This window comes from Leptidea sinapis, chromosome 1 (genome assembly GCF_905404315.1).
Source record: "Leptidea sinapis chromosome 1, ilLepSina1.1, whole genome shotgun sequence".
In the NCBI taxonomy this organism is placed as follows: Eukaryota; Metazoa; Arthropoda; class Insecta; order Lepidoptera; family Pieridae; genus Leptidea; species Leptidea sinapis.
In genome coordinates, this window is record NC_066265.1 from 7,080,001 (window position 1) to 7,106,620 (window position 26,620).

Genomic DNA, 26,620 nt, shown 5'->3' on the forward strand with positions numbered 1-26,620 from the left:
ACTATTGCGTCAATATGTTGTGTAGCAAATATTATGATGGTTGGCCTATTTTTCTTAATTAAATTTTGTAATAGTATGCAGTTATATTATACTATATATACCTTTGAGACTGCTATAATTAAAAACAGATTCAATAAACCTTCCACAAATGATCATATTACGATCGTCGCAGAGTATATATTCGCTTAACAGCACTTAACAGAGTTGCAAGAAAAGCAAAATCTGTTCACTCGTTCATTCTGCAGAGATGCTCATAATTTGTGGCCGACTCGACGTGACAAACTGCTAGGCTTCTTACTGCGCTCATATTCACCGCACGTTGATGCAGCAACTCATTTAAACTTTTTGTAACACAAGCATTTTCTGTGTCATATGCATTCTGCTTCAACTTTATTATATGAGAATGAAAACTGAGCGTTGTTATGTATTGTTATCGTAATATTTCATTACGTTTAGATTTTTCCTCACACTCATAGTTTGATTGTGATCAACTTGGAGTCAACATGCCATCAAAAGGTCCTTTCTGTTGGTTGTAAGCTTTGAAGTTTCTATGCCTTAATAATGCCTGTGCAAATATAAATTTGCAGGAATTATTAAGTAACTAAGTACGTTTTTGTGTATTTACTTTTTGCAACAAACTAATCTAATCTATGGACTTTTTTCATGAATCATAATCGCAACAAAGATAATACGAATGTTCTAGATAACGTTAATCAATATCAAGTGTGGGCAGTGTATTGTTGTTTCCTTGTTCATAACGTTGTATACCATATCGATGACGTAATGGAAAATGAAATAAAAATTACTCGGCCTAAGTCTGAAGTAAATTATTTTAAACAAACGCATATTTCTAAGTTACATGAAAGAGTCCGGACTAAATATGATGAAATGCAAAGAAGACTACTAAAATCGCAATCTATTGATGATTTACAACTTTCAACGCTTAGTGAGAACGAAAATTATAAAAATAACACTAAATATGTCAGTGCCAGTGATTTAAGTGAACGCAATAAGTTTGATTGCAACCAGTTCAAATTTCTAAAACAGCAAAGCATAGAGTTTGAGTGTGCATCTAAAAGCCAGGTATCACTTAGTGAAATTGTCTATAAAGAATCAACGGTTTCCACATCAGAATTACGTCTTAGTGAAAATATATTAAACATTGACAATGAAGATTCAAAAATTGAAGACAACTTCTTTTTCGAAACATCATTTAAGGGTAGCTGTGAATCGTAAGTTACTTATTTCATTAACATTATAGCTACCAATCATGATGATACTATAATATGCATATAAAAATAAATTGATATAAAAATATGAAAAATTACAGTCTTAATGAAGTGAAAAAATCTACCCATGAATCAACACAAAAGCCCATGTCTTTGCGAAACAGGATTGGTTTAAAGTTTCGAGAGGCTAAAATGCGCAGACAATTAGAAAAAGAAGCTAAAATCATTAAAAGGTGTGATTCCGATAGTAAAGTTGATAAGGTAGTAGTTCTAATTGATTTTCGTAGCAATTTTTATCTTGATTTTGATATTGAATGCACAAATTGCCGATGAGCAACAAATTATTAATCTGATCACAATAATATGTACATTATTTTCAGTTTATATTCTCAAATACAACAAAGGAAGACGTGGTTAAATCATATAAAAGAACAAAAGTGGCTACAGTGACTATTGCTCTGATAGAAGCGTCGGGTTTTGAAGAATTAGATGAAGATAAACAACATTCTGTTAACTGCCGAATAAGGTAAAGTCAACCTCAAAAAATCTTTATTCAATTAGGCTTTTAAAAAAGCCCTTTTGAATCGTCACTATAAATATTTCTATTAAATCACTAACTCTACCATATGTTCGGTAAAAGTAGAGCACGTGAGAAGAACATAAAAGAAACTCAACGGCCACTCTTTTCAATCAATAGAGTATTTCACAAGTGCTTTAAAACAAATTAGCTTGTAAGGTGCTGCATCCAATATATATATATATATATATATATATATATATATATGTGTATATGAATCGTGCCCAAAAGTTAAAAGCGTTTTAAATATTAAATATTTCGTAAAAAGCAAGCAATTTCATTTTATTCAGCATGGCGAACCGTGTCACAGCATACACATAACTATAAAATTACAAAAACAATACTCACTAAGCAAGCCCAGATTGACCATAGATATATTTAAACTATCATATATAGTACGCTGGTGGGGGACGCGACTTGCGTCGACACTCTGGCTCCTTCTCATGTCCAAGTTACGTCAGTTGGTGCTGCGACTGCTGCTTTGACTGCCGAAGACAGCAAGCGTCGCAAATATGTCGATCTCAGTCAGTCTTACATCTTTGTGCCATTTCGTGTCGAAACACTTGGCTCGTGGGACCCAGAGGCGCGGAGAATGTACAAAGTACTATCTTCTCGCCTCAATATGACTACGAGCAACCCAAGCGCTGGCAGGTATTTCGTTTAACGGATCAGCCTGGCTATCTAACACGGTACCGCTGCCAGTATTCTTGGTACGTTTCTCCGTAATGATATTTTTAATTTAATATAATCATAGTATTGTAAATATAGTTATAAGATTTGTTTTGTTTGAATAAATAAATAATTAAATAATAATAATATTAAAAAATACCAAAGTATAACGTTTTATATATTATTCGATGCGATATGGGCCAAAAAGCCGGCATCACATTTGCGATACCTCTCATGTTGTAAGAGAGTTTGGACGGAGTTGACTACTTTTAATCAGTTGACTCGTACGCTTGTCCTTCTATCCAATAAACAAGTACCCTCATGCAGTAAATTAAAATGTGAATGTTAGTGAATCTGAATACCTCACATCTTTTGATTCACCTTAGTTCATGAGGATGATTAGAAGATATCAAGATTTTTATTTATCTAACACAAGTTCAAACTTTGTTTAGACTTAAAAAGAAGAATTACTAAATATATGTTTTCGAAGTTTACAATAAGATTTTTTTTATATTCTCTTTGAACTCACAGACTGAATTACAAAGTTCAATGTTTAATTGGAATCAAATATATTAAACAAAAGGATTTCGCAGTCACATAAAATTTTTTTTGGCATAATGTAGGTACAACTCATTTTTCGCCGCGTAGATTTTGTCCTTGCATAAATTGTGCTCACTACAAATTTGGCAATGAAAATAATCTATATAAAACTTGCGATAATTGTCATTTATGTAAATATTATACAAAAACATGAGAATGCCAAAGGTGTTTAAAGCACGCGAGTAAACGGGAGAATTATAAAAATATCGTATTATTTATTGAGTCATTTCCACACTGATTCGATTCCTTGTATATCACAGACAGAAAACGTATTATGTTACGTAATACAACTATTAAAAATAAAATAGAGATAACATTGAGTATATTTATTTTTGGAACGAAGTTCCTTATGGCAGGCTTGGAGGGGATAGGGATTTGGCTGCGCGACCGAACTGAAAAAAATGTGATAGTAAAACCGTAAGAAAAAATCCGTGGAAAAAAGTGCGTGGAAAAGTGCGTGGAATAAAACCGTTAAATGAGACGTGTGCAGGCACGACAGTCGCATACACAAGCGAGTAGTGTATATATTATCAATATTATTATATTAATATATGATAACGATTATAGCAATATTAGAACGATTTTTTTTGCAATTTGTGTCGATTCTACATTAGCCGAAGGAACTTCGTTCCTACCTGATGTCCCACGACACCACATAAATTTTTATTTTTTTACTGCAGAAGAGGGCTATTCGCGCTATTTATAACATAGGTCCTAAAGAATCATTGGAATCAAAATTTAAAAAATTAACATCATGACTGTTGCCTCTCAATATACTGGATAATTTTATGTATGTACATAGGCACATAAGTGAACTTGCTAGATATTGTCATAACCATAATGTTAACACAGGAAAATATATACTTACTAGCTGACCCGACAGACGTTGTGCTGAATAAAGTTTATTTTTTACCTCCCGAGAGTGTTAGATAGATATAAATTCTAATTAGATATTCATTTTAAACTATTGATTTTTGAACACATCAAAGGAAAAGCAAAATTGTTGTATTTATTTAATTTCGAGAATTTTCATATTTATTTCATCATTCACCTTTTAAACCTTCTCTGGACTTCCACAAATAATTCAAGACCAAAATTAGCCAAATCGGTCCAGCCGTTCTCGAGTTTTAGCGAGACTAACGAACAGCAATTCATTTTTATATATATAGATAATGGCTAATTCGAGTTAGTAAGTCTTTTGTGGTGCGTTGTTTATGCTTTATCACATAAAGATCCCTGAAAATGTTCAGAACAAAATGTATTACGAAATTCAAAAGAATCGTAAAAAAAAAGTTCAAAAAAACAAAAAAAAAACTCGCTTTGGTTGCAAAGATAATGATTGAAATTTAAAATTAAAATCAATCCCGCATCGCTCATAAAATTTTGTTTTTCAAATTTTATTTGTGTATCAATTCCTGCCGACGATAGATGAAAATTTTATAAATTAAGAAAAATCTTATTTTGCAAATTGAAAAATGGAATAATTTTACCAAATTAATGTATTGTCATCGGTCCTCAATAAATCTACAAAGTTAGAACGATATCGAGCCCTTTAAAGTGGTATAAAACCGCGCCCAAATGAGTCGGTTACAAACAAACATACAAATAGGTGAAGCTAATAAATAGCGTGTAAAAAACGTTTGTGTGATAAAGGTTACTATAACATAAATGACACCACAAATTGGGAATGGACCGGCCACCCTCAGTCTATAAAATACTAAACTTTATTGTACGATTTTATTAAAATTAAACATATCACACAATATTTTTATAAAAAAAGAAGCCCGCTGAGTTTGTTGTGCCCGTTCTTCTCAGGTCTGAGGCATACCTTTTGGAATGGGTGGTAATTTTTGTTTATCAATAAGTGATATTATATCCTCTTTTGAATAAAAATATTTAAGTTTGAATTAGAAATATCGCCTTCTGACCGTTTAACAGCAGAACTTTAATATGTTTCCAATGGCACAGACATTTGCAATGTTTTCGATGATTATTTCTCGTCAGTATACAGTTCCAATAATAGTAATAGTAATAATCAAAATTTTAATAGTATTTCAAATCTTATGAACCCTACATACAACAACCTATAAATAATAGTATTTTATTAATATTAAAGGTAAAGGTTTGCATAAGAGGTGTTTTAAATTAAATTTTTAGTAATTTGATACTTTTCAGTTTTTAAAGTCGGTTTTTTTAAACGTAGTTTTATTTTTATATTCTACGTTTTAGTGTCAGTTAATAATAATATATAATCACCCTGAATGAAACTCCAATATAGACCATACACAGAAAACAATTATGTCATCCAGGTAGACGAAAATTTTCATATAAATATTCATAAAATGAAAACTACTGCGCCAAACTATGTAAAATTATGGGACCAAGTGGCATCTATTTCGCACCAAACAAAAGAAGAATTACGTAAATCGGATCGTAAATCTCAATGTAATCGGTGTACATACACAAAAAAATTAACCGATTGAATTGATAACCTCCTCCTTTTAGAAGTCGGTTAAAAATACAATTATTTTGAATTTGTGTGCAATTTCCAGGATTGGATCGGAGAAACGTAAGTCTAAGACAATTAAAAGTACCAAATCGTCAGCGAAGTTTCAAGAACTTTATAACCTTAATTGGTTTGATGACGATAATATTGTTGAGATGGTATTTTGGGATAAGGATTTTCAAATAGGAAGGTATGAATTTTCTTTAACTATTTAATAAGTGAAGCCTTACAAATAAACAAATGTTGCCTGTACTGTACAGTATTAATTAATGGACTATAGCACATACTAGGTTACTTCGGTGAAGACTTAATTTGACTGTGACATCAAAAACACGTGAATAACTGTACAGTTACCAGTGGGAGGATCCTTTGCAAAGGATTTTGACTAGATTATTTGAACAACAACTGTGCCTATTTCTCCCGTAAAGCAGTAATGGGTAGGCATTATTGTGTTTCGGTCTGAACGGCGCCGTAGCTAGTGAAATTACTGGGCAAATGAGACTTAACATTTTATATCTCAAGGTTGAGAGCACTAATGGAATCAGAATTTTTGGGTATTTCAAGAATCCTGAGCGGCACAGTATTTGTAATGGGCAGGGCGTATCAATTACCATCAGCTGAACGTCCTGCTCGTCTCGTCCCTTATTGTCATAAAAAAATAAAATAAAAAACAGTATTTCAAACACACACTTCGTTAGTTGTGTGTTTTGACGTGATAACGGTTTTTATATATTGATGAAATTATGATGCGTCTAATATTGATGCGTCTAAATATTCCTCTCTTGTCTTCTTTAAGTAATGTTAGCTAACAGCCATTCCCAATATTCAGTCTATCTCTTACTTGAGATAAAAATCGTAACTATCGTTGACTTTTCTGTCCCAATAAACTTATCGACGGTAACTCACCTTATCCGTGCACGCTGTTTGTCAATGGGACGACGTATAGCTTACCAGCGATATAAAGTTTGTATGGAAATTGCAATTCACGCGTCCCAATATAAGGCGATAAGAATGACTTATCGGGTATATTGGGACAGCTTCAGATTAATGACAGCTAATTACTGGCAGTAGAAGTTAGTAATTTATCTCTATCTGTAGATAGTATATTAGGAACGGCCGTTAATCGCTTAATCTCATTGAAACGAAAGATAAACAAACATATTAAAACAGAAGCATATTATTAATTTTATCGTTGAGGAGATTACATACTATCCAATAAACATCATATTATATGGAATATATTCGTTAGATTATTAAAAAAGGAAAGCTAAATCCGGGAGCTGAGCTTAAACATATTCGGTAGTTCATTTTCGCATTGATTTTACAAAAAAAAATTTTTGTTGCTATAATATCTTTACCAGTGGGAGGCTCCTTTGCACAGGAAGCCGGCTAGATTATGGGTACCACAACGGCGCCTATTTCTGCCGTGAAGCAGTAATGTGTAAACATTACTTTGTTTCGGTGTGAAGGGCGCCGTAGCTAGTGAAATTACTGGGCAAACGAGACTTAACATCTTATGTCTCAAGGTAGACGAGCGCAATTGTAGTGCCGCTCAGATCTGGGGAGGGCGTATCAATTACCATCAGCTAAACGTCCTGCTCGTCTCGTCCCTTATTTTCATAAAAATAAAAAAAAAATAAAAAAAAAATACAAAAGTCTGGATAAACTGTGACGTCTGTGAAAATATGAAGGAAAATATCGGAAAACTGTTAACTTCTATTTTCAATAAACACACGCACACCCAAAAATCGTGGTCTTTTGTCATGTTTTGCCTCTCTCTATCTAAACGCACAAATTATCAAAACGCTATTTTCAAATATGTTGTAATATAACATCTTACAAATTTTACATACAACAAGATATTTTCATCTTTAAATTTAACAGGCCCCCTTTTTTTATATTTATACCGCGATACGCTTCAACATCGATCGTTCAGCGGTACGTTGCGACACAGATAATAATATAACTGTCACTGTTAAGGATCATGCACACACGTCAGTCAGACAAACGTCAAAGTCAGTAGTTATCAGTCACGTCCCCTAAGTGATGTGACGTGGTGTAGGTGTGTGAACAATTAGTCATAGCACAGAGTTATACATGAATGTGTAGGTGATTTTACATAAACACTTTATTGCATTGCTTTTTCTATTTAAGTACTATTTTGTTGTATAATTTACTTCAACTTAAATAACACTTAATCAAGCTAAAAGAACGCAGTGAGTTAATCTACGTAAGAAGGAGTTTATTTATTGGGAAAATGCGAAAAACACAATTGGCAATAAATAAAATATTGTTTTAAAATTATAATATGTTATAACTGTCAAAGTTTCAAACTCCCTTTCTATATCGGCATACAGATGTGAGATGGTTTTAGTTTCAGTGGAAAAATGAATGAATATTCGTTCATTAAAATACATGTTTTCAATTGCCGGTAACGCAACGTTGACTTTAAGTTACTTTAGAATTTTCTTCAACTTGTACTGACGTGACTGTTCGGCGACTTTGACTTTGATGTGATTGGTGAATGTGCATGCACCTTAATGCTTCTTTACACCGGGTAAATATAATTGTCTTCTCATCCCATCCCTTATTCCAAAATAATGGCATAATTAAGTAACAGTTTCATTATTTAAAATATTTTAGAGCAGAAATAGACTTAACAACACTTGAATACGAAAAAACACACAGATTACATTTAAATTTAGAAGAATCTGACAAAGTGAAAATATTCATTTTACTCACGATTAGCGGAATTGCATCATTAAATACTATTTACAATATTAATGATGATGACATACAGAAGAAGGAAAAGGAAGTCGATTTGAAGTATGTAAGTGACGTTTATACGTTTTTTATATCCTAAATTGCTTAATATACGATCACCTGAATGAATTTGATTTGACTTTTTGAAGCTAAGATACGTCTAGAACGACTAACCTCTATTTTAAGCAATTCACGCACACTAACACAAAGTCTCATGCAATCACTTGTGTAAGACGTCACGCACACTAAACTAATATTCCTTGCCTGTTTTTATCGATTGTCCAACAGCAAGAGACTCTATCTAGACGTATAAATTAATCTAAGTTTTGAAGTAAAACATAAGGTGGTGAATGCGTGACGACAGCGTTGCGAACAAACGCCAGGCAGCGTTACGCGAACGGTGATTTCTTGTTTATCTTGAAATTTAATTTCGTTCTTGAACATTTTTATAAATTAATATCTCATTTTACTTCAGTCGAGTGGTCTAAAGCACATCCGTATAATAATTTATAGTGAGTAAGACGAAAGATTCATTCAGAAACAGATTACGCTGTTTATTTTTTATGTACATATATTTTTATTTTTTTTAGTTGCTGTTTACTACAGAATTATGGCAGGATAAAAAGTCAGTTCGATACATGTAACACTGATTAAATTAGAAATAATATAAAACAAATTTGCCCATAAATTATTGTTCATCATGCTGCTGATCTTCTAACATAACACACCCATATAACATTTAAAGAAAGATTCAATTTAATTTCCAACACACAATTCCCTTGTGCCGTGATATATTTGGTGGTTTCAGTCTTGGTTCCGCATTTTCGACGAAATTACTGACGTCGGATGCCTCTCTGTCATTGTATATGGTGCAAAAGGCTTAAGCGGAAGTGATTGCTACTGCATCCTCAAACTCGATAATGAACGGTTGTACACGCAGACGGATTACAAAACCAGCGATCCAAATTGGATGAAGATATTCATGTTGTGAGTAATTTTGGATCATACAATGATAACTCAATATGAGAACTGGTATATCAGTTATCATCCACTCGTATTTGAATCGAATATTAAGTGAAATAGTTTGTAATTCCATCTTTTTTATTCGGATCCATCAGAACTCGCTTCTCTCACTCTAAGATTGAAAGATGGAATATCTTAATTATCTATATATGTTACGGGCAACGTGATTAACTGGGCATTATTAATAAGGACCGGCCATTATTAATAATGCCCAAGAGCGATGGGCAAAGTGATTAATTTATCACTTTGACCGGCCATTATTAATAATGCCCGAGGGCCCGTGATCCATGTAATAAGTCAGTGTTTGAGATAGCTTGAATTTATCACTTGGACCGGGCAATGTGATAAAATGTTGGCGCGTTCAAATGCAAAATTTCCTATTGCAAAAATAGGCCAAAGCGTTCGAGTAAGGATACCAGATGTAGATCAGGCCAAGATGGATAGTCGTAATATACTTGCTATTATTATATCTGTCGAGAAAGAAAATCTTTACAAACTTGGAACTTAACACGGTATTTTAAACCAACTGTAGGGGAGAGTGGGGGAATTGCGAACGGCGGGTAATTGTTAGAATATAAATAGTTATAATAGGTACAAGATCATCACGGATTTGTTTAACGGACGTATCCAGCACCCTTCAGTGCGTATGCAATAGTGAGACTGAATGCCAGCACGCGCGCATTCACTGTGAGTCGAACAATATTTTAAGCGATTTTTTTTATAATTTTTAACGTGTGTTATATTAGATTTAACTCTTCCATTTTTTAAAACAAAAGCACCACATACTGGTGCTACCATGGACGTAATATCTGTTTTCAAACCTTACGCGATTTGAACTTCACAAAAAATACAATTCAAGATGGTGTTCATTTACATTTATATATCCTACTTCGGACAGATGGGAATGGCGTAAGGTGGGTAATTCGGAACGATCCTATTTATCCCTAGCGATCTTAATTACTTACCCCTAGTGCTGCTTCTTGATTTTGTGTAAATGTTTCAACAACTTCTATGCGACTTAGTAGGAGACATTCTTAGGTTTTAATCAGCATACAAATAAAAAATCAACTCGAGGGAAAAAAGAAAAGACAAAGTGAGAGAAAATCTAAATCTACAAAATTCCGAATAAAGAACCAAAAAAAAAACTTTAAATAATACAAATTCAGCCACAAGTCAAGGGTAATGCAGTAAGATATTTTAAGAAGGCTTTACAAGAAAATGAAAACGAAGATTTTTATTGTATAGTGTGCAATAAATAGTATGAATCCCCACCGACAGAGGATTGGATCCTATGCGCCATCTGTAAACTCTGGGCACATGAAAAATGCACTGCTAGCGATACTAGTGAAGGTTATGTGTGTAATATGTGTCAAACAAAACAACCGTAAAGTATTTATAAAGATTTTAATGTCTGTTTAATTTTAATTAGGAAATTACAACCTACCGTTCCCATTTACCCCTCGGGATGTTCGGGTAAAAAGGAATGACAATAATTTTTTTTTTCATTCAAATTTCTAATAACCCGTTGATTATTCAATTTTTTTTTTGTTACTCATAAGTAGATAAATAAGCAAAGCTTAGGTTGCAATAAAAGTTGATTAACTCATTGACTTTTTTCTATTATTTTTGAGCGTTCAATTCCAATTCCCCCACTTTCCCCTACTCCAGAAATCAGTTTACTGTGTGTAAAGAAAAGTTAGACGATGTTCCAAAAGCTGATATTACTCTTCAAGAATGAGCTCGAAGAGACTCATTTTGATGGACAAGGCTTCCAGCATTGTAACTGTATTGGACTGCAATTCAAAACGTTGTAAATGGAAGAAATCAAATATTCTTTGCAGTTCCGAATGTCACAAAAGCTCATCTTGCAAGAATAAATAATTCTAAACTTAATAACTTTCTTGCACAGTCCTTAATTATTAGATATTTTTGTTGATTTTTCTCAGTTTACGAATTTTTAAACTATTGTTCTTAAGTAATATTTTTGTCAAAATAAAAGTAGGTAACTAATGATGTTATTACATTTTTAAATGTTTATTTTTTAACTACTATGTTCAATAGGTTATTTTTTGTTAACTTTTCATTATAATTTTCATAGCAGTCAGCTTCGACGTGTCGTAGCGAACGGTCGATTTTTCATTCTCTAAATAATTTGTGATTAATAAAAATGTCGTCGTGTTCAATTTGTGGTGATGTGCTAATCGACTTTGTAAAATGTAATGGATGTAGTCGTATGCTCCACTATGGGTGTGCTGGAGTGACAGAAGCTAGCTACAAGAAGATGAACATCGATAGGAGGGTGAACTGGCGCTGCGTCCAATACCGTTCTGGCGGTGTAGGATCTTCCAGCTCTGATATGCAAAACGTTCTTTCAGAGATCAGAGCTTTACGGGATGATTTTAGTACCGTAAAGTACGAGTTGTTGAAGGATGCCATCGCGGGAATTCAGGCTCTCAATATTAGACTAAGCGAAATGGATGCCAAATTCACGAGCATTGAGGATCGTCTTCTGTTAGTTGAGGATAGGATGGCGGCGGTTTCCCAATTGCAAACTGAGTTTATATCGGCAAAAGACACAATAAATACCTTACAGGAATCGATTAGTGCCCAGGATCAATACTCCAGGATGAATAATGTAGAAATCTCTGGTGTGCGAGTAATGAATGGGGAAAACCTTCAAACTATATTACATAATATAAGTGCCAAAGTAGGTCATCAACTCGATCTTAAGGACATCGATCACATACACCGTGTGCGTCGTTTTGATACGAAATCAGATAAAAACGGTCAGGCTCCCGTCCCCGCGATAGTGGTGAAGTTCACGAGGCGCTTTTGCAAAGACCAGTTCCTGTCGGCGGTACGTGCGCGTCGTGGCCTCACCACCGCGGACCTGGGAGTAGCCGGTCCTGCCACTAGCATCTACGTCGGGGATCACCTTACACTCGAGAATAAACTATTATTGAAGCGTGCTCGTGAACTTAATTGCAATTTAAGTATGATTACCTGTGGGTGAGGGACTGTAAGATTCTGATGCGTAAGTTTGAAAAGTCTAAAGTCATTCATATCTGTAGGCCATCCGATTTAAATAAACTCAAATGACTACGTACATGCAAACATTTAAATGGCTATGTTATTCATATAATGAAACAGGTAATTACTATTTTTCTACATATAATATACAAGAGATCAGTGCTAATAACTGCATATTATTTGCAAATAAGTGCATTGTTACGATTCTTAAGTATTATTAATTTAATCTTTGTGACGTTTTATCATCATGTGTTGTTAAAATTGTTGTGTAACTTCGTGTATTTCTTGTTTATTGTTACATTATTGCGGGTAGATTCATATTTTGATTTATACAGCAATAGAAATTACAGTTCCACAGATAACTTGCTGTTTGCCGATTTGTCACTAGTAGTATTAATAGTTATCATAAAGTATAAGTATAATACACTTACGGCTTTTTTAAAAATGGATAAAAATAAATTGCATGGATATTATCAAAACACGAGAGGCCTTCGTGGTAGATCACATGAATTTTTGGCGCGACTGTCCTTATCTAATTATGTTTTTTTTTTTGACCGCGACTTGGCTTACTCCTGACTTTTACGATAGAGAATATTTTAATAATAACTACGTAGTGTTCCGTGCGGACCGATCACTTGAGGCAAGTGGCGCGGCGCGGGGGGGCGGGGTTGCGGTAGCGGTGCGGGGGGACTATCACCCTGTGCGCCGACACTGGCCTGTCCCGTCTCCAGCGCAATGTGAAGCCGTTTGGGTGGCTGTACCTCTTCGAGATAGTAAATACAATAATCTAAATATATGTTGTGCCTACATACCTCATGGGCAAGGCCATCGAGACACCCTGCTATCATTTTTTGACTTAGTTGCGCAACTTATTATTGATAATCCGGCGGATTTAATTTTACTGTGTGGTGATTTTAATATGACAGCAACAAAGTGGACTTTCTTTGTTTGGTTGCAAATCCCAGTGTTAATATGTTAACACAGTCATTGGTCGAATTCATGTCATTAACTAATCTGAAACAACACAATTCTATTCTAAACCATAATAATCGTTTGCTCGATTTAATTTTTAGTAATTTAAACTGTAATATGGTAAGATGTGATAGTCCACTTACCACCTGCAAGGATGGACACCACCCCTCTTTGATCATTGATTGTAGCATAAACAGTAAGTTAACTTTAAAACCGGCTAATAAGAGTGTTTTAAATTTTCATGGTACAGACTATGCACAGATTAACTTAGAGCTCTCGCAGATTAAGTGGAGTGACCTTTTCAGAAATTTGAATATGGAAAAGTGTATCAATATATTTTATAATAATATTAATCAATTAATTTACAAATATACTCCTTTGCGTACTGTTAGTTGTTCATCTTGTTCTTTTCCGATTTGGTATACCCGCCCGTTGATAAAAGTTTTAAAAGAAAAACGGAAATATCATACTTTATGGAAAAAATATGGCAATAGGCTGGATTATGATAGTTTTAGTTTATTAAGAAAAAGAGTAATTAAACTAGAGAAAGAATGTTACAACAATTATATTAAATTTGCTGAATCGAAGATCAATTCCTGTCCTAAATTTTTTTGGAACTATTTTAAATCTATAACTGCAAACAGTGGTATCCCCCAAAATATGACTTATAAGAATAGCAGTATTTCTGATGGTAAAGAAATCTGTGATGCATTTAATGATCATTTCCATTCTGTTTTTGAACTTCCAAAATCTGATCATAATAGTAGTAACTTTTTAGATAATTGTGAATTACCTGCCTGCGCCTTGTTAGATATAAATTCGGTAGAAATTACACATGATTTACTATTTAAATATTTAAAATCTATTGACGTGAATAAGGGTGCAGGGTCGGATGGTATTCATCCTATTTTCATTCGTTCATGTACTTCAAGTCTTGCTTTGCCAATAACGTTACTTTATCAGAGTTCTATCCAAGAAGGTGTATTCCCTTCGTTGTGGAAACGTGCCTGGATCACACCTATACCAAAAGGAACAGTTAGTGATGACATTTGTAAGTTCAGACCTATCTCCAAGCTGTGCCATTTTGGTAAGTTATTCGAGAAGATTGTTACTGCGCAACTCTCCGCTTCTGTACGCAGAATAATATCTCCATGTCAACATGGTTTTTACACAGGACGTAGTGTGGAATCTAACTTGCTTACATTCACCGAAATTATACTTAATGCAATGAATGAAGGTTGTCAGGTGGACGCAGTGTACAGCGATTTTGCCAAAGCTTTTGACAAAATTTGCCATAAAACATTAATTTTAAAGCTCTGGCGTCTTGGAGTACATGGTGATCTTCTGCGCTGGATAAAATCATACATAGATAATAGGAGTCAGGCTGTTGCTCTCGCTGGTTATACTTCTAACTACAGAAATATTCGCTTGGGTATACCGCAGGGTTCTCATTTAGGCCCGTTATTTTTTATACTTTATGTGAATGACATTTCTAGTATTGTGAATGGATCTAATATGCTCATATACGCAGATGACACAAAGATCTTTAAAATTGTTCGGAGTGTGCATGATTGCTACTCATTACAAGCAGATCTCACTTCTTTTGAGGGATATTGCAAGGGTAATAGTCTATTCTTGAACCCTGATAAGTGTCATATGATCACTTATACACGTAAGATAAACCCGATCATATTCGCTTATACTATTTCCGGTAAGCCATTAAAAAGAGTTACTGAAGTGCGAGATCTGGGTGTTATCCTTGATTCAAAGCTTACCTTTGTACCACACATTGATAACATTCTTAAAAAAGCGTACAAAAAATTAGGATTTATAATGAGAATATGGAAAGCCATTTAAAAACACACAAACTCATAAAATTTTGTTTAATAGTTTTGTAAGAAGTAATTTAGAATTTGCATCCTCTGTTTGGAACCCGTTTTTCAAAATTCATGTTGATCGAATTGAAAGGATCCAAAAGAAATTTACGAAGACCTTAGATTATAAAACCGGTAATATATACACTGATTATGACATATTGGCAAACATACATAGAATTGAAGATCTTGAAAACCGACTCATTTTATTGATACTGTTATTTTGTACAAAATAATTAATAATATTATGGATTGTCCCTCGTTGTTGCAACGTATAAACATAAAAATACCTTGCCCTCAAAAACGCACATGTCATTCAAACGAATTATTTCATGTAAATTCTTGTTCTAGTTGTTATGTAGAAAATAGTTTTGTTCGTCGTGCGAGTAAATTTTACAATAATAATTTACACCATGATTATAGTGTAGATATAGATGGCTTCCTGTTCCAGTTTATCAAAATTTAAAAAACAAATTAAAATAATTTTATTTAAATTCTCATCGAACTTGTATGATCTTTTAAAGTATTTTTATATGTTTGTATAATTATAATAGACTGTTCGCTATTAAACCTGTTAATTAAGGAAACTCTAGGTCTAGTATCTGTTATTTAATTTAGTAAATCATTTGTAAGACTGTCTGTTTCTGAATAAATAAATAAAAAATAAAATAAAATAAATAATTTTGTGAGTTTAATTTCATTTATTAAACAAAAACACTACAGTTCACCTATTTTATTACTTTGCCCAAGATAGGGTGGGCATTATTCATAATGGCCGGGAAAAGTGAATAATCATGCTGTTTTAATCACATTGTCCAATTGAGTCGGCATTATGAATACAGACCGGCCATTATTAATAGTGCCCGGCCTTATTAAATTGCCCGTAACATATAATATATAAACATGAATTACTGTTCGTTAGTCTCGCTAAAACTCGGGAACGGCTTGACCGATTTGGCTAATTGTGGTCTTGATTTACTTGTGAAAGTCCAGAGAAATAAATATGAAAATGCTCGGAATTAAATAAAAATAACAATTATGTTTTGATGTGTCCCCTGTCGCTCAGAAAACAAATTGAAAGAATAGTTTAAAATGAATAACTAATTTGAATTTTTATATCTTTCTAAATTTCTCAGGAGGTATAAAATAAACTTAATTTTGGCTAACTATAGTTGGTAGATCAACAACAGTTGTTAACTATCTATCAGATAATCTTTATGTGGATTGATAAATTTTAAGTTTTGTCACAAATTAAATATCTGAACGCAGCCATAATATTTGATATTTGACTACCAATATGTCGGTCCATCCTCTATGTCGATCAATGCCGTACCGATCATTGCGATCATTTAGTCAAACCTGGTATTAAGTGAACACCGCCGCCCACATTCTCTTGCCGTACCAGAGGAATCACAGGAGCATTGCAGGCCCTTAAAAAAGGTGTACGCTTTTTTTGTGGGATGTGGAAGAAAGTTCCTTGAAAACTGCACTGTGGAGGACCGACACGCCGCGAAGGTGAAATTAGTCGGCAGGAATCAGGTGAAGCAGCTCTTCGGAACACTGCGAGAGAAGACACACAATGAAGCGAAATCTCTACGCAACAGAGATCTTCACAAAACTTCACAGAGCACTGGATCCAAGATAATTCGAGCAACTCTGCGTTTCACGCGGTCAAATGGTTGGAGCTGATACTGAGGGGCGCCATACCAGCGATGACAGCAATACTTGATATGTGGCAGGACCTGCGATTTATAGAGCGCTAGAATGTGGGCCGGCTTGAAGTATTGCTATGCTCTATTTATGACGCCCAGGTTCTTCGAAGTCAATTTGTCTTTGCTCTCCAGATGTCCGCTGAATTGGCAGTCACTCGAGATGTCGAGACCCAGTATATCGATACTAGGTGAGGCTTTAAGTACGGTGTTATCAAAGAACGCTGATTCGACAAATGAGGTTTCTTTTAGCATAAAACTTGAGTCTTCTGCGGGTGAAATTAGATAAAAGAGAGAGGATAACAGAGGACTCAATAGAGGACTTATTCAAAATAGTTTAATATTTTCGAATTTAAGACAGGACAACGTCTGTTGGGTCCGCTAGTGTTTAATATAAATGAAAGTTGTCAGGGACCCAGTACTCTGTGAACGGCTGGATCACTTGGCGTTGCGTAGAGATGTCGCTTCATTGTGTGTCTATCACGCATTTATCACGGGGAGTGTTTCGAAGAGCTGTTAAACCTGATTCCTGTCGCCGAATTCCACCTTCGCACGACACGCCACAAGTTAGGATATCATCCCCACCATCTGGATGTGTGGCGGTCATCCACAATGCGGTTTTCAAGGAGTTTTCTTCCACGTACTACAAAGCTGTGAAAGGAACTTCCTTGTGCGGTTTTTCCGGGACGATACGACATGGGTACCTTCAAAAAAAGCGCGTACACTGCGTTCCTTAAAGGCCGGCAACGCTCCTGTGATTCCTCTGGTGTTGCAAGAGATTGTGGCCGGCGATGATCACTAAACAGGTGACCCGTACGCTCGTTTGTCCTTCTATTCCATAAAAAAAAGTTAAGTAACTAAATAATTACATATTTATATATTCTCCGTATTCAAAGATTAACAGAGGCGTAAGACTTAGTATAGGAGTACGTAATAGAGTTTAATTTGCGGTGCTGATGCGGAAATCGCACTTACCATACAGTAATCCTTATTCGCGTAGCCTTTAGCGTACATCGGTACCTACTACACTGCGTGAATAGGTATAAATTTTTGGTAATAGATAAATAGAAAAGAATGTGTATCCAATGAACTCATCAAATCATTGCCGTATTTCAACGGCAGTTATCGCGCGCGCTTGTACAATTCACAATTTTGTTTATACATCTTGTAAACTTGAATTCACGTCCAAGCCCCGTTCTTGCTTACATATATTTATATAAAATATAAACTCTCATTTGTTGTTGTTAAACTGATAAAGCAGTAGAAAAATATGTTATTTGCAAGTTTACAATATAGAAATGCTCCAACATACTCACTTATTTCAGTAAGGTAAGTAAAGAAATAATTAAAAAACTGGATAATGATATGTAAAAGTAGAAATAGAAAAATAAAAAAAGTTTCAAAGTCAAAGTTTTTATTTGTTAGATTAATGTTACTATAAAGTACAGGTTTGCCACATTTATGTCGTGCAAATTTGACAAAAAACATTTCTAAATCATTAGATACAATAATATCAATTTAACAAAAGATTAGTACTTACCAGTATTATTTATTAACTTTAAATTATTAAAAAAAAATGTCAAGTTTTTCATTGAAAATATTCGTCTAATGAATAAAAGCAGTTTTAGTTAATGTGGTTCTACAGCAAGGTACTTGTAGTTTGGTGGGGTCCCTGGATAGGAAAAGAGAAGTTTTAGTGAATTCGCAAAAATTTTTTCGAACAAACATACAGCACTCAAATATGTATAATTCAACAATTGTTAGTAGGTTATATTTTTTTAATACGGGTCTGCAGCTTTCAAGGGGTCCTTTTCCCGCTGCAGCCCTCAAACATTTTTTTGCGGTATTAAGACTCTATTTATTACTGTAAGTTAAGTATTGAAGTAGTATAAATAATGTATCTACGTACGCACACTGTAAATGAATAAAGGTTCTATTCACAAAATAATGAAAGAATACAAAAATATATTTTAAAGAAATACATAAAACCACAGTTCGCGATGATAGTATCGATCAGCCAAATATGGCGACCCCTTCGGGAACGACCCGTCCTACGACGCCGCCACATGCAGCGTCTATTAGTATATCCAAATAATACATTATATATTATTCCTATTATTTTAGATAACAATACATTGCATATTTCAGCCCAATATCTGATATTACTTCAATATTGGAAATAACGGTTTTCGATGAAAAGAAAAGCGAAATTGTTGGTAAAGTTTCAATACCGTTACTAAAGATAGACTCGGATAAAAGATGGTACGCGCTAAAAGATAGTACACAACGAGAACGCGCCAAGGGAAATAATCCGAGAATATTGTTGGAATTGAAGCTGTCTTGGAATTTTGTAAGTTATTTTAAATATATAGTTCTGCTACAATTTACATACAAACTATTGTTCAACCAGTGATAGCGTAAGTTCATATAAATGACGTGGGTGTAAGACCGCTGTGTTGCGAAACTGTTTCATTCTATTGAAGCTTAATACTCGTATGTATTCCATTGCGTAAAAATCCCAACCTGTTTGTCCCTGAGTTGTCAACAAGTTCAAAAACGTGTTAATTCTTGATAAAGCTCTCAAAAAATATGAGCGACAGCATAGTATTCGATTTGAAATGCCGTCTAGAATAAATAATAAAGTATAAATTTTTAGTTAATAACTCAAAAACTATTATAAGCTCTATAATTAAGGAAGATTCTTGAAGGGGAGGAAATTTCAAAAATAAAGCATCGACTCCCGGAACTCTATCTCTATTCTTTATAATTTTAATTAAACGCTAAAAATAGGTACCGGCCGGCTGTTACGCTGTTGGTGCACTACCACTGACAGTGTAGGTACTTACCACATAAAATATTTTTTTAGTAACAAATATTACTTTAAGGATTTGAATAAATTATGGTAGTGTTCAGACTTTTGAACGAATAATTAATCACCGTTCAAAAATAACTTAGAGTAAAATTTTCAAAAAGTCATGCTATTGTTAATTAACTTTTTTTCTCATACCTCTATTATCTTACATGACTACATAAATGTTTACTTTAATATATCTATAAATATATGATTCGTAGAGCCATTCTTATATTATATATACTGGACAAGATCACGCGATAAAAGTTAAAGTTTATTATTTTGCTTATAATAATAATTGTTCAAAGTAAACTGTTTAAATTTGCAAAAAAAAAATTCTTTGCATTTTCGTTAACTTTAAACTTAACCACTTAATTATTATAATATTATTATGTTCTTTGAACTTCTTGACTAGACTATGAGTCATATTCGCTTCACAAGCATAATATTTTTTCTCACTCCTATTTAAATCTAGCTGTAATTTTAGGTCAAAGCATCGATTCGCCTCATAAATACTAAGGAGCTTAATTATTTGAAGACTGAAGAAAAGCTCGACAGGCATATTCTATCCAGAAACATAGCTCGAGGCAAGATTGTCATAATGTGGGTTATAAGCTTCTTTCGTATTATTAAGTGAGTATTATAAATGTGATGTTAGAAACATATTTGCAATATGTTAAAGGTTTTTAGGATCTTCCTATTCCGTTCTTTTATTCTATTATATCGTTCTTCTATTGAAGTTTCGATCCGATAATGAATTATTCATTATCATTATTCGTCATTTAAAATTTTTCGATTTCCAGAGATTGTTTTGAGTGGGAGTCAAAAAAATGGAACATAATCTCCCTTTTTCTGTGGATCTTGTTCTGCAATGTATTTGAGATGTGGATGTTGCCTCTTTTTTTTCTGGTGCCATTTATTTGGTACCGCCCCAAAAAGTACCACATTCTAGTTGACTGTACGTATACGAATTATCTTATATCCTGATATTTCAACCTTTAAATAACGTTTAATTTCAATAAAATTAAAGTAAGACTTGCTCATAGAATTGAGGGAGTTACCAAAAAAAAATTGGTAAATTTAATAATTAAATGGTTATTACTTTACGAAATTAATTAGAATTGATTTTTGTGAGCCTGAATAGTTTTATTGAGATGTTTTACTTTATTTTTAAAGATCTAAATATCAAATAATATATTATTACTGAACTTTGCTTATATTATGATCAAATATTTTAAATATTAATGGTATTTGATGATTGCGTTGTAAATTTGAAAACCCTTTTCCGTCAGCACGTCTACAATTATTCAAAAATATTTAAGAATGTTTGTAAAAACGCCAAAGTAATATTTATAACATTTTTAAAATTTTATTACAAAGTATAAACTGTGTTTACAATTAATGAACAGTGAAATAGGCAAAGAAAGATTTAAATAAAAGTATGTGTACATGTTCTAGCAAAACAGATTACGGAACGCGAAGAGGTCGTAGCTCAAACATTTGAAGAATTTTTTTCTGAGATTCCTACAAATATCTTAAGCAAATATAATTTCTGTTCAACTATAGTGGAGATTTTTCTTAAAAATGTATTCGTAAGTGCGACAGTACTTAACTTTTAAGACTGTCCTAGCCAAACTAAAAGAGAAGCAAAAGTGTGGAGCAGAAAAAACTGGGTTTATGGGACTTGAAGTTAAAAATACGATTAAGTCGAGTAAATGAAAATATATCAAAAAGCTGACCCGGCAAACGTTGTTTTGCCATATAAAGTATTTTTATAGTGTTCGTCAGTTTTTTCTCCGACTTACTTTTTAAGTCAGACTAACACAAAAAAAGTTTTTCATCTTTCGGGTTAATATTGACACTCACAAAAATGTGGCTTTCTGTTGGTAACTGTCAAAGTCAAATAAACTTTATTCAAGTATGCTTAAGGTTCTGAATCGCCACTATAAATATTTCTTTTAAATTGCTGAATTTACCGAGTTCGTATGAGAAGACCATATAAGAAATTCAACGGCCACTCTTTTCAATTAATTAGAGTATAATACAATGGCTGTAATATACATAACAAATTAGTTTGTAACGTACTACATCCAATATGTTAGTTGTGCTTAAATACTATAAATTATTTCATAAAATAGAATTTATTCAAACAAAACAAATTTTATAACTCTATTTATAATATTAAATGATTCTATATTATGCAATTACAGTGGATTCTATATAAGCCAAAAGAATATATAATATTATTATTATTATTTTTAAGATTATATAATCTAAATATTATGAATAATTGCTGTTAGGTGAAACCAGCACACGTCGGTCCTCAAAATGCTCCAAGCCTCTTCCGTAGATGCTACACATCACGCCAGGATAAGCAGCAAATGTAGTTTTCACTTTGTAGTACTCCGAGCCAGTGACACACCGTTGGATCCATTAAACATGAAAATAATAAAAAAAAGTTATTTCATAAAATGCAATAAAATCGTTGTTAACACTATGTAGTCATCGTATCATGTTCCGTTATCTTCTTGCTCGGTCGAACCTCACCAAATATCCCATCCCTATTAGATTAGATAATTAAGTAAAATATAAAAGTCAGTCTCGTGAGAGGCCTATCTACATGCTGATGTACAGTTTTTAGTACCACATATTATATTCCAACGAGGATACTATGAATACTATAGGAGTATTTTGTGATTTATCAAAGGCGCTTGACTCTATCGATCATCATATTTAAGATAATTCAAATATTATAGTGGTCAAGACAAAGCCTTGAATCTTATGACGTCACACTTGACTTAAAACATAAGACAATCAGTCAATGTTAAAACAGTCACAACCGCTGTAACCGCAATGTGAATGGGAGTACAAGAGGGTTGAATTTTTGGTCCTTTTTCATACGTCGTCATTCGTCATATAAACGATGTAGCTATATAATAATTAAATTTAAACATTTCATTATTTCTTCAGTAGGTACTGACACTAGACTTTCAATCATTATGATTAAGATTTTTGCTTCTTTTTTAAGTTGGTTTACTAAGGAAAACTGCAATGGAGTCCCCATTTTCAGCCTTTGGCTAAGAAATAGAGTTCAGCTGTTTTTGAAGGCAGCAAAATCTTTCTGACACAAATAAATACGCAATTCCATAGATAAATTGAAGAAAGGGATCGTCAAAACGTTCCTTAGATTGATTATTAAAACTGCAAACGTAGAAAGGCATGGAATAAAATATAATCATCTCGGGTCACTATTCTTAGATTATATTACGGATATTGGCAGTAATTAAGAATACATTTAGAATTTATTGTATGATGCGAGCTGATTATGTTTCAGGGAGAAATAAATTCACAGCTGTACAATCTAGTGAGAACGAAAAGGAAAAGGTAATTTAAATATTTATTTTGAAAATTTAAATTAGATGTATACCGCAATATATAAATAAAGTATCTTTAGAGAAAAAAAAATTACAGGAAGAAAAATCACTTCGACAAAAATTACAAGAATATCAAGAAATGATACAAAGTGTGCAGAATTTCATAGGAAAAGTTGCAAGCTTGGGTGAGAGTATTAAGAAGTATGTACCTACTAAATATACGAATAATAATTTAACGAGTTGTGAGGACTATTCAAGTTAAAAAAAAGCTTACCTTCTATTGTTAACATCGTTGATATAAAACAGCATGGAACATTACGCATAATCCTAATTTTCTGAATTTGATCAAATACTAAGATTTTATTCTGGAACAAATTTTAACTTATAAGTAATTCTTTTTTGTCCAAGGCACTTCAGCTCTCGTGAGCCAAACAAACTTGTTTATTCTTATCAGGTGATGCTAAAACTGCCATAATTTTTACTTTCACTAAGAAATGGTGACTGGCCATAAGGTTTTCTTTTCCTCAAGGAGGGGCCTATAGATTTATATTTACAATTTTTATAATACTAAATATTAGACTGAACACTTCCAACATAGGAGTTATTGTTGATAAGCCTAGTTTGCTCTATATTTTTATTTATTCTCCCAAAATTATTTTCTTTTGAGTACTTTTGACATCTGTCAAATAAACACTACTTCTTCTCAATCAAGTGGCATTCAGAGAGATAAGAAACTAAGTATGAATCTGCATCTGCATGTATTTTGCGTTATTTTAAAAAATAATCCGTATTCCACAATGATTAGATATTTATACGTCTAGATAGAGTCTTGCTGTTAGATAGCCGATAAAAACAGGCCAGATTTAATACTTTAGTATGCGTGACAAGTTACGTCCTACACTCATGATTTGTATGACACTTTGTTTGAGTATGCATTGCTCAAAATAGAGGTTCATTCTAAACTAATTTTTTTCGACGTTTTCACAGCTATCATAGTCTATCTAGACGTATAAAGAAGTGCTTTACCTACATTCAAACAATTTATTGAAAAGATAATATTATAATCTAGTATTCTTTATATATTATTGTTAGAGTTTTATTAATAATGCGTGTAAATTTTTTCAGCCTTTACAATTTTTCAATGCCTTTCGTCAGTTTCGTGGCAATATTCTTTATATCAGTCATTGCCTTTGTGATGTGTTTGATACCATTGAAATATATTTTGATAATATGGGGTATGTATGATGTAGTGAATAAGTGTTAATCATTAACATTACCACTTTTACTCGAAAATAAACTTATAACATTTCACATGTCAATATTACATGCTATGATATTACACGTAAATTTGTAAATGATCTTTTATTAACATACGGCCTTTCAAATAAACTTGGTATAAAGTTATACCTGAGAATAAACTTAAAAAGTTTCCCACGTTTATTTGCAAGGCCGCTTGACATTCGGATGACTTCTGAATTATTATTGTATAAACGTTAGCTATGTTATACCAAAATTATTTGTATGCAGGCCGACAATAATTCCCAAAACTCAGAATAACACGCATATACGACTAACGGTGATTTATATACGGCCGTTTTCAATAACCTATCTATCCTTATTGGTTGCGCCAGGGAATTTAAAGTGGACTGTATTAATAAAAAGGGGTACTCAGGTGAACAGAACAGGAATCATTGAAGTAAAGGGAATAGCCGGTACTCACCTCTTGTGCAAGATCTTGGGTTCTTCTATATTCGCCTGAGTGTGCTGGCGAACCACAATATATATATCGCGGGACACTTAACGAAGAAATCACTACGATCTCACGGCGGCAAATCAACAGGAATACGAGGATTTCCTGGATTTATACTTAAATGTTGCGGGAGCTCAACCTTCGCGTGTGTGTTATGCCATACGACCATAGATGTCGCGGCTCGCGGTTTTTTCTTAACTTGTACCGGCTAAGTTGCTAGGATAAAGGTGTAAGGGGTTAAGGAAAAGGTTGTGTGTTATTTGGACAATTGGCGTTACCGTTGTAAGCTGTGGAGGTATTCCATTCTCCAGCGGTTCCAGATCGACTGAACCAAATTATCTAATAAAGAATGTCTAAGAAGTAAGCTGACTCGGTCAGACTCCACTTCAGGCGCGGGTATAGAGTTTAATGGAGCGGTATGTAAGAAATGAGCTGGCGTTAGAGCCGAGAGCTCAGCGGGGTCAGAGCTCAGTACTGTCAGCGGTCGCGAGTTGAGTAGACACTCTATCTGAGTGAGGACAGTACAGAGTTCTTCATATGATAAAAGTTATTGTCCGATTACTCGGAACAGATGCGTTTTCACTACTTTTACAACGATTTCCCAGGCACCTCCGAAGTGTGGAGAATTTGGTGATATAAACTTCCACATTATTCTACTCTCCGCGTACTCTATTTCTAATTTCGGACGGTACTGTACATCGAGGAATTTATATAACTCGCGAAGATAGGAATTACTACCTTTAAAATTTGTTGCGTTGTCTGTATACATAGTTTGTACCGGACCCCTCCTAGAAAGAAACCTCTTCAACGCTGCAAGAAAGCTTGGAGTGCTGAGGTCTGTGGCTAACTCAACGTGTACAGTACGAGTAGTGAGGCATGTGAAAATGCAAAGATACGCCTTTTCACTGCGGACGCCACGGCGACGTATCTGTGTATAAGCGATAGGACCTGCGTATTCGCAGCCTGTATGTGGTGCCTTAATAACTTGGCGTGTACAACAATCGGGTAAGTCTGCCATCAGCGGGTAATTGGGGCGCGGTTTTAAACGAAAACAAGGATTGCACATGTGGACGCGTTGTCTCACAATGCGGCGTGCCGATAAGATCATGAACTCTTGGCGCAAGAGGGACATCAGTAGTTCTTGTCCGGCGTGTAAATTTTTTACGTGATAGTGGTCGATAATCATACTTACTATATGATCACTGCGCGGTAATATAACGGGATGCTTATGAGCATAATCTAAAGCGGAATTGGATAGTCGACCACCTACAAGAATTAAACCGTTGGCAATGAAGGGCCTCAGTCGATTAAAAGCTTGTGAACAAGGTTTATTATTTTTTATGTTATTATATTCTACTGCAAAATATTTGCTTTGCAGAGCGCGGAGTATTTTATTCTGAGCGGAGTTCATTTCACTGGCAGATACTGAGTCAGTTCTGCGGCGGTCTACAGACGCTGTAATAGCGCTGCGGCGTGATTTTACATTTATAAATCTATAAACGTAAGAAACAATGCGAAGTAACTTAGGCTACGATGAAATACGAAGCGCTGAATCATATAGCACGCAATACTTTATTGGTGAAGACACCATATACGTTAAAAGCTTTTGTTCAGGTACGTTACTAATAATTTGTCCCTCTAAATCTTTAAGCGGCCATTCAGACGTATTTGATGAAGCCCATGGTGGTCCATG

General features: G+C 33.9%; 1 protein-coding gene across 6 annotated transcripts in view; it reads left to right on the forward strand.

The window, feature by feature from the left end:
• The first annotated feature begins 733 nt into the window (after positions 1-733).
• Positions 734-26,620, forward strand: part of LOC126968296 (multiple C2 and transmembrane domain-containing protein-like) — a 41,940-nt gene continuing 16,053 nt past the window's right edge. For 2 of the 6 annotated variants that reach the window (XR_007730186.1, XM_050813254.1), the window contains exons 1-12: positions 734-1,232; positions 1,331-1,490; positions 1,610-1,755; positions 5,628-5,771; positions 8,225-8,411; positions 9,153-9,331; positions 19,101-19,302; positions 20,291-20,436; positions 20,607-20,761; positions 23,138-23,187; positions 23,275-23,378; positions 24,303-24,412. Coding sequence is in view for 4 of the 6 variants with exons in the window: in XM_050813254.1 (XP_050669211.1) it covers positions 784-1,232; positions 1,331-1,490; positions 1,610-1,755; positions 5,628-5,771; positions 8,225-8,411; positions 9,153-9,331; positions 19,101-19,302; positions 20,291-20,436; positions 20,607-20,761; positions 23,138-23,187; positions 23,275-23,378; positions 24,303-24,412 (2,032 nt within the window). In the remaining 2 variants the exon portion in view is untranslated. Of the gene's footprint in view, positions 1,233-1,330; positions 1,491-1,609; positions 1,756-5,627; positions 5,772-8,224; positions 8,412-9,152; positions 9,332-19,100; positions 19,303-20,290; positions 20,437-20,606; positions 20,762-23,137; positions 23,188-23,274; positions 23,379-24,302; positions 24,413-26,620 lie in introns of those variants that run through there. The other 4 variants (XR_007730199.1, XM_050813381.1, XM_050813498.1 and 1 more) reach the window with 3 other exon arrangements.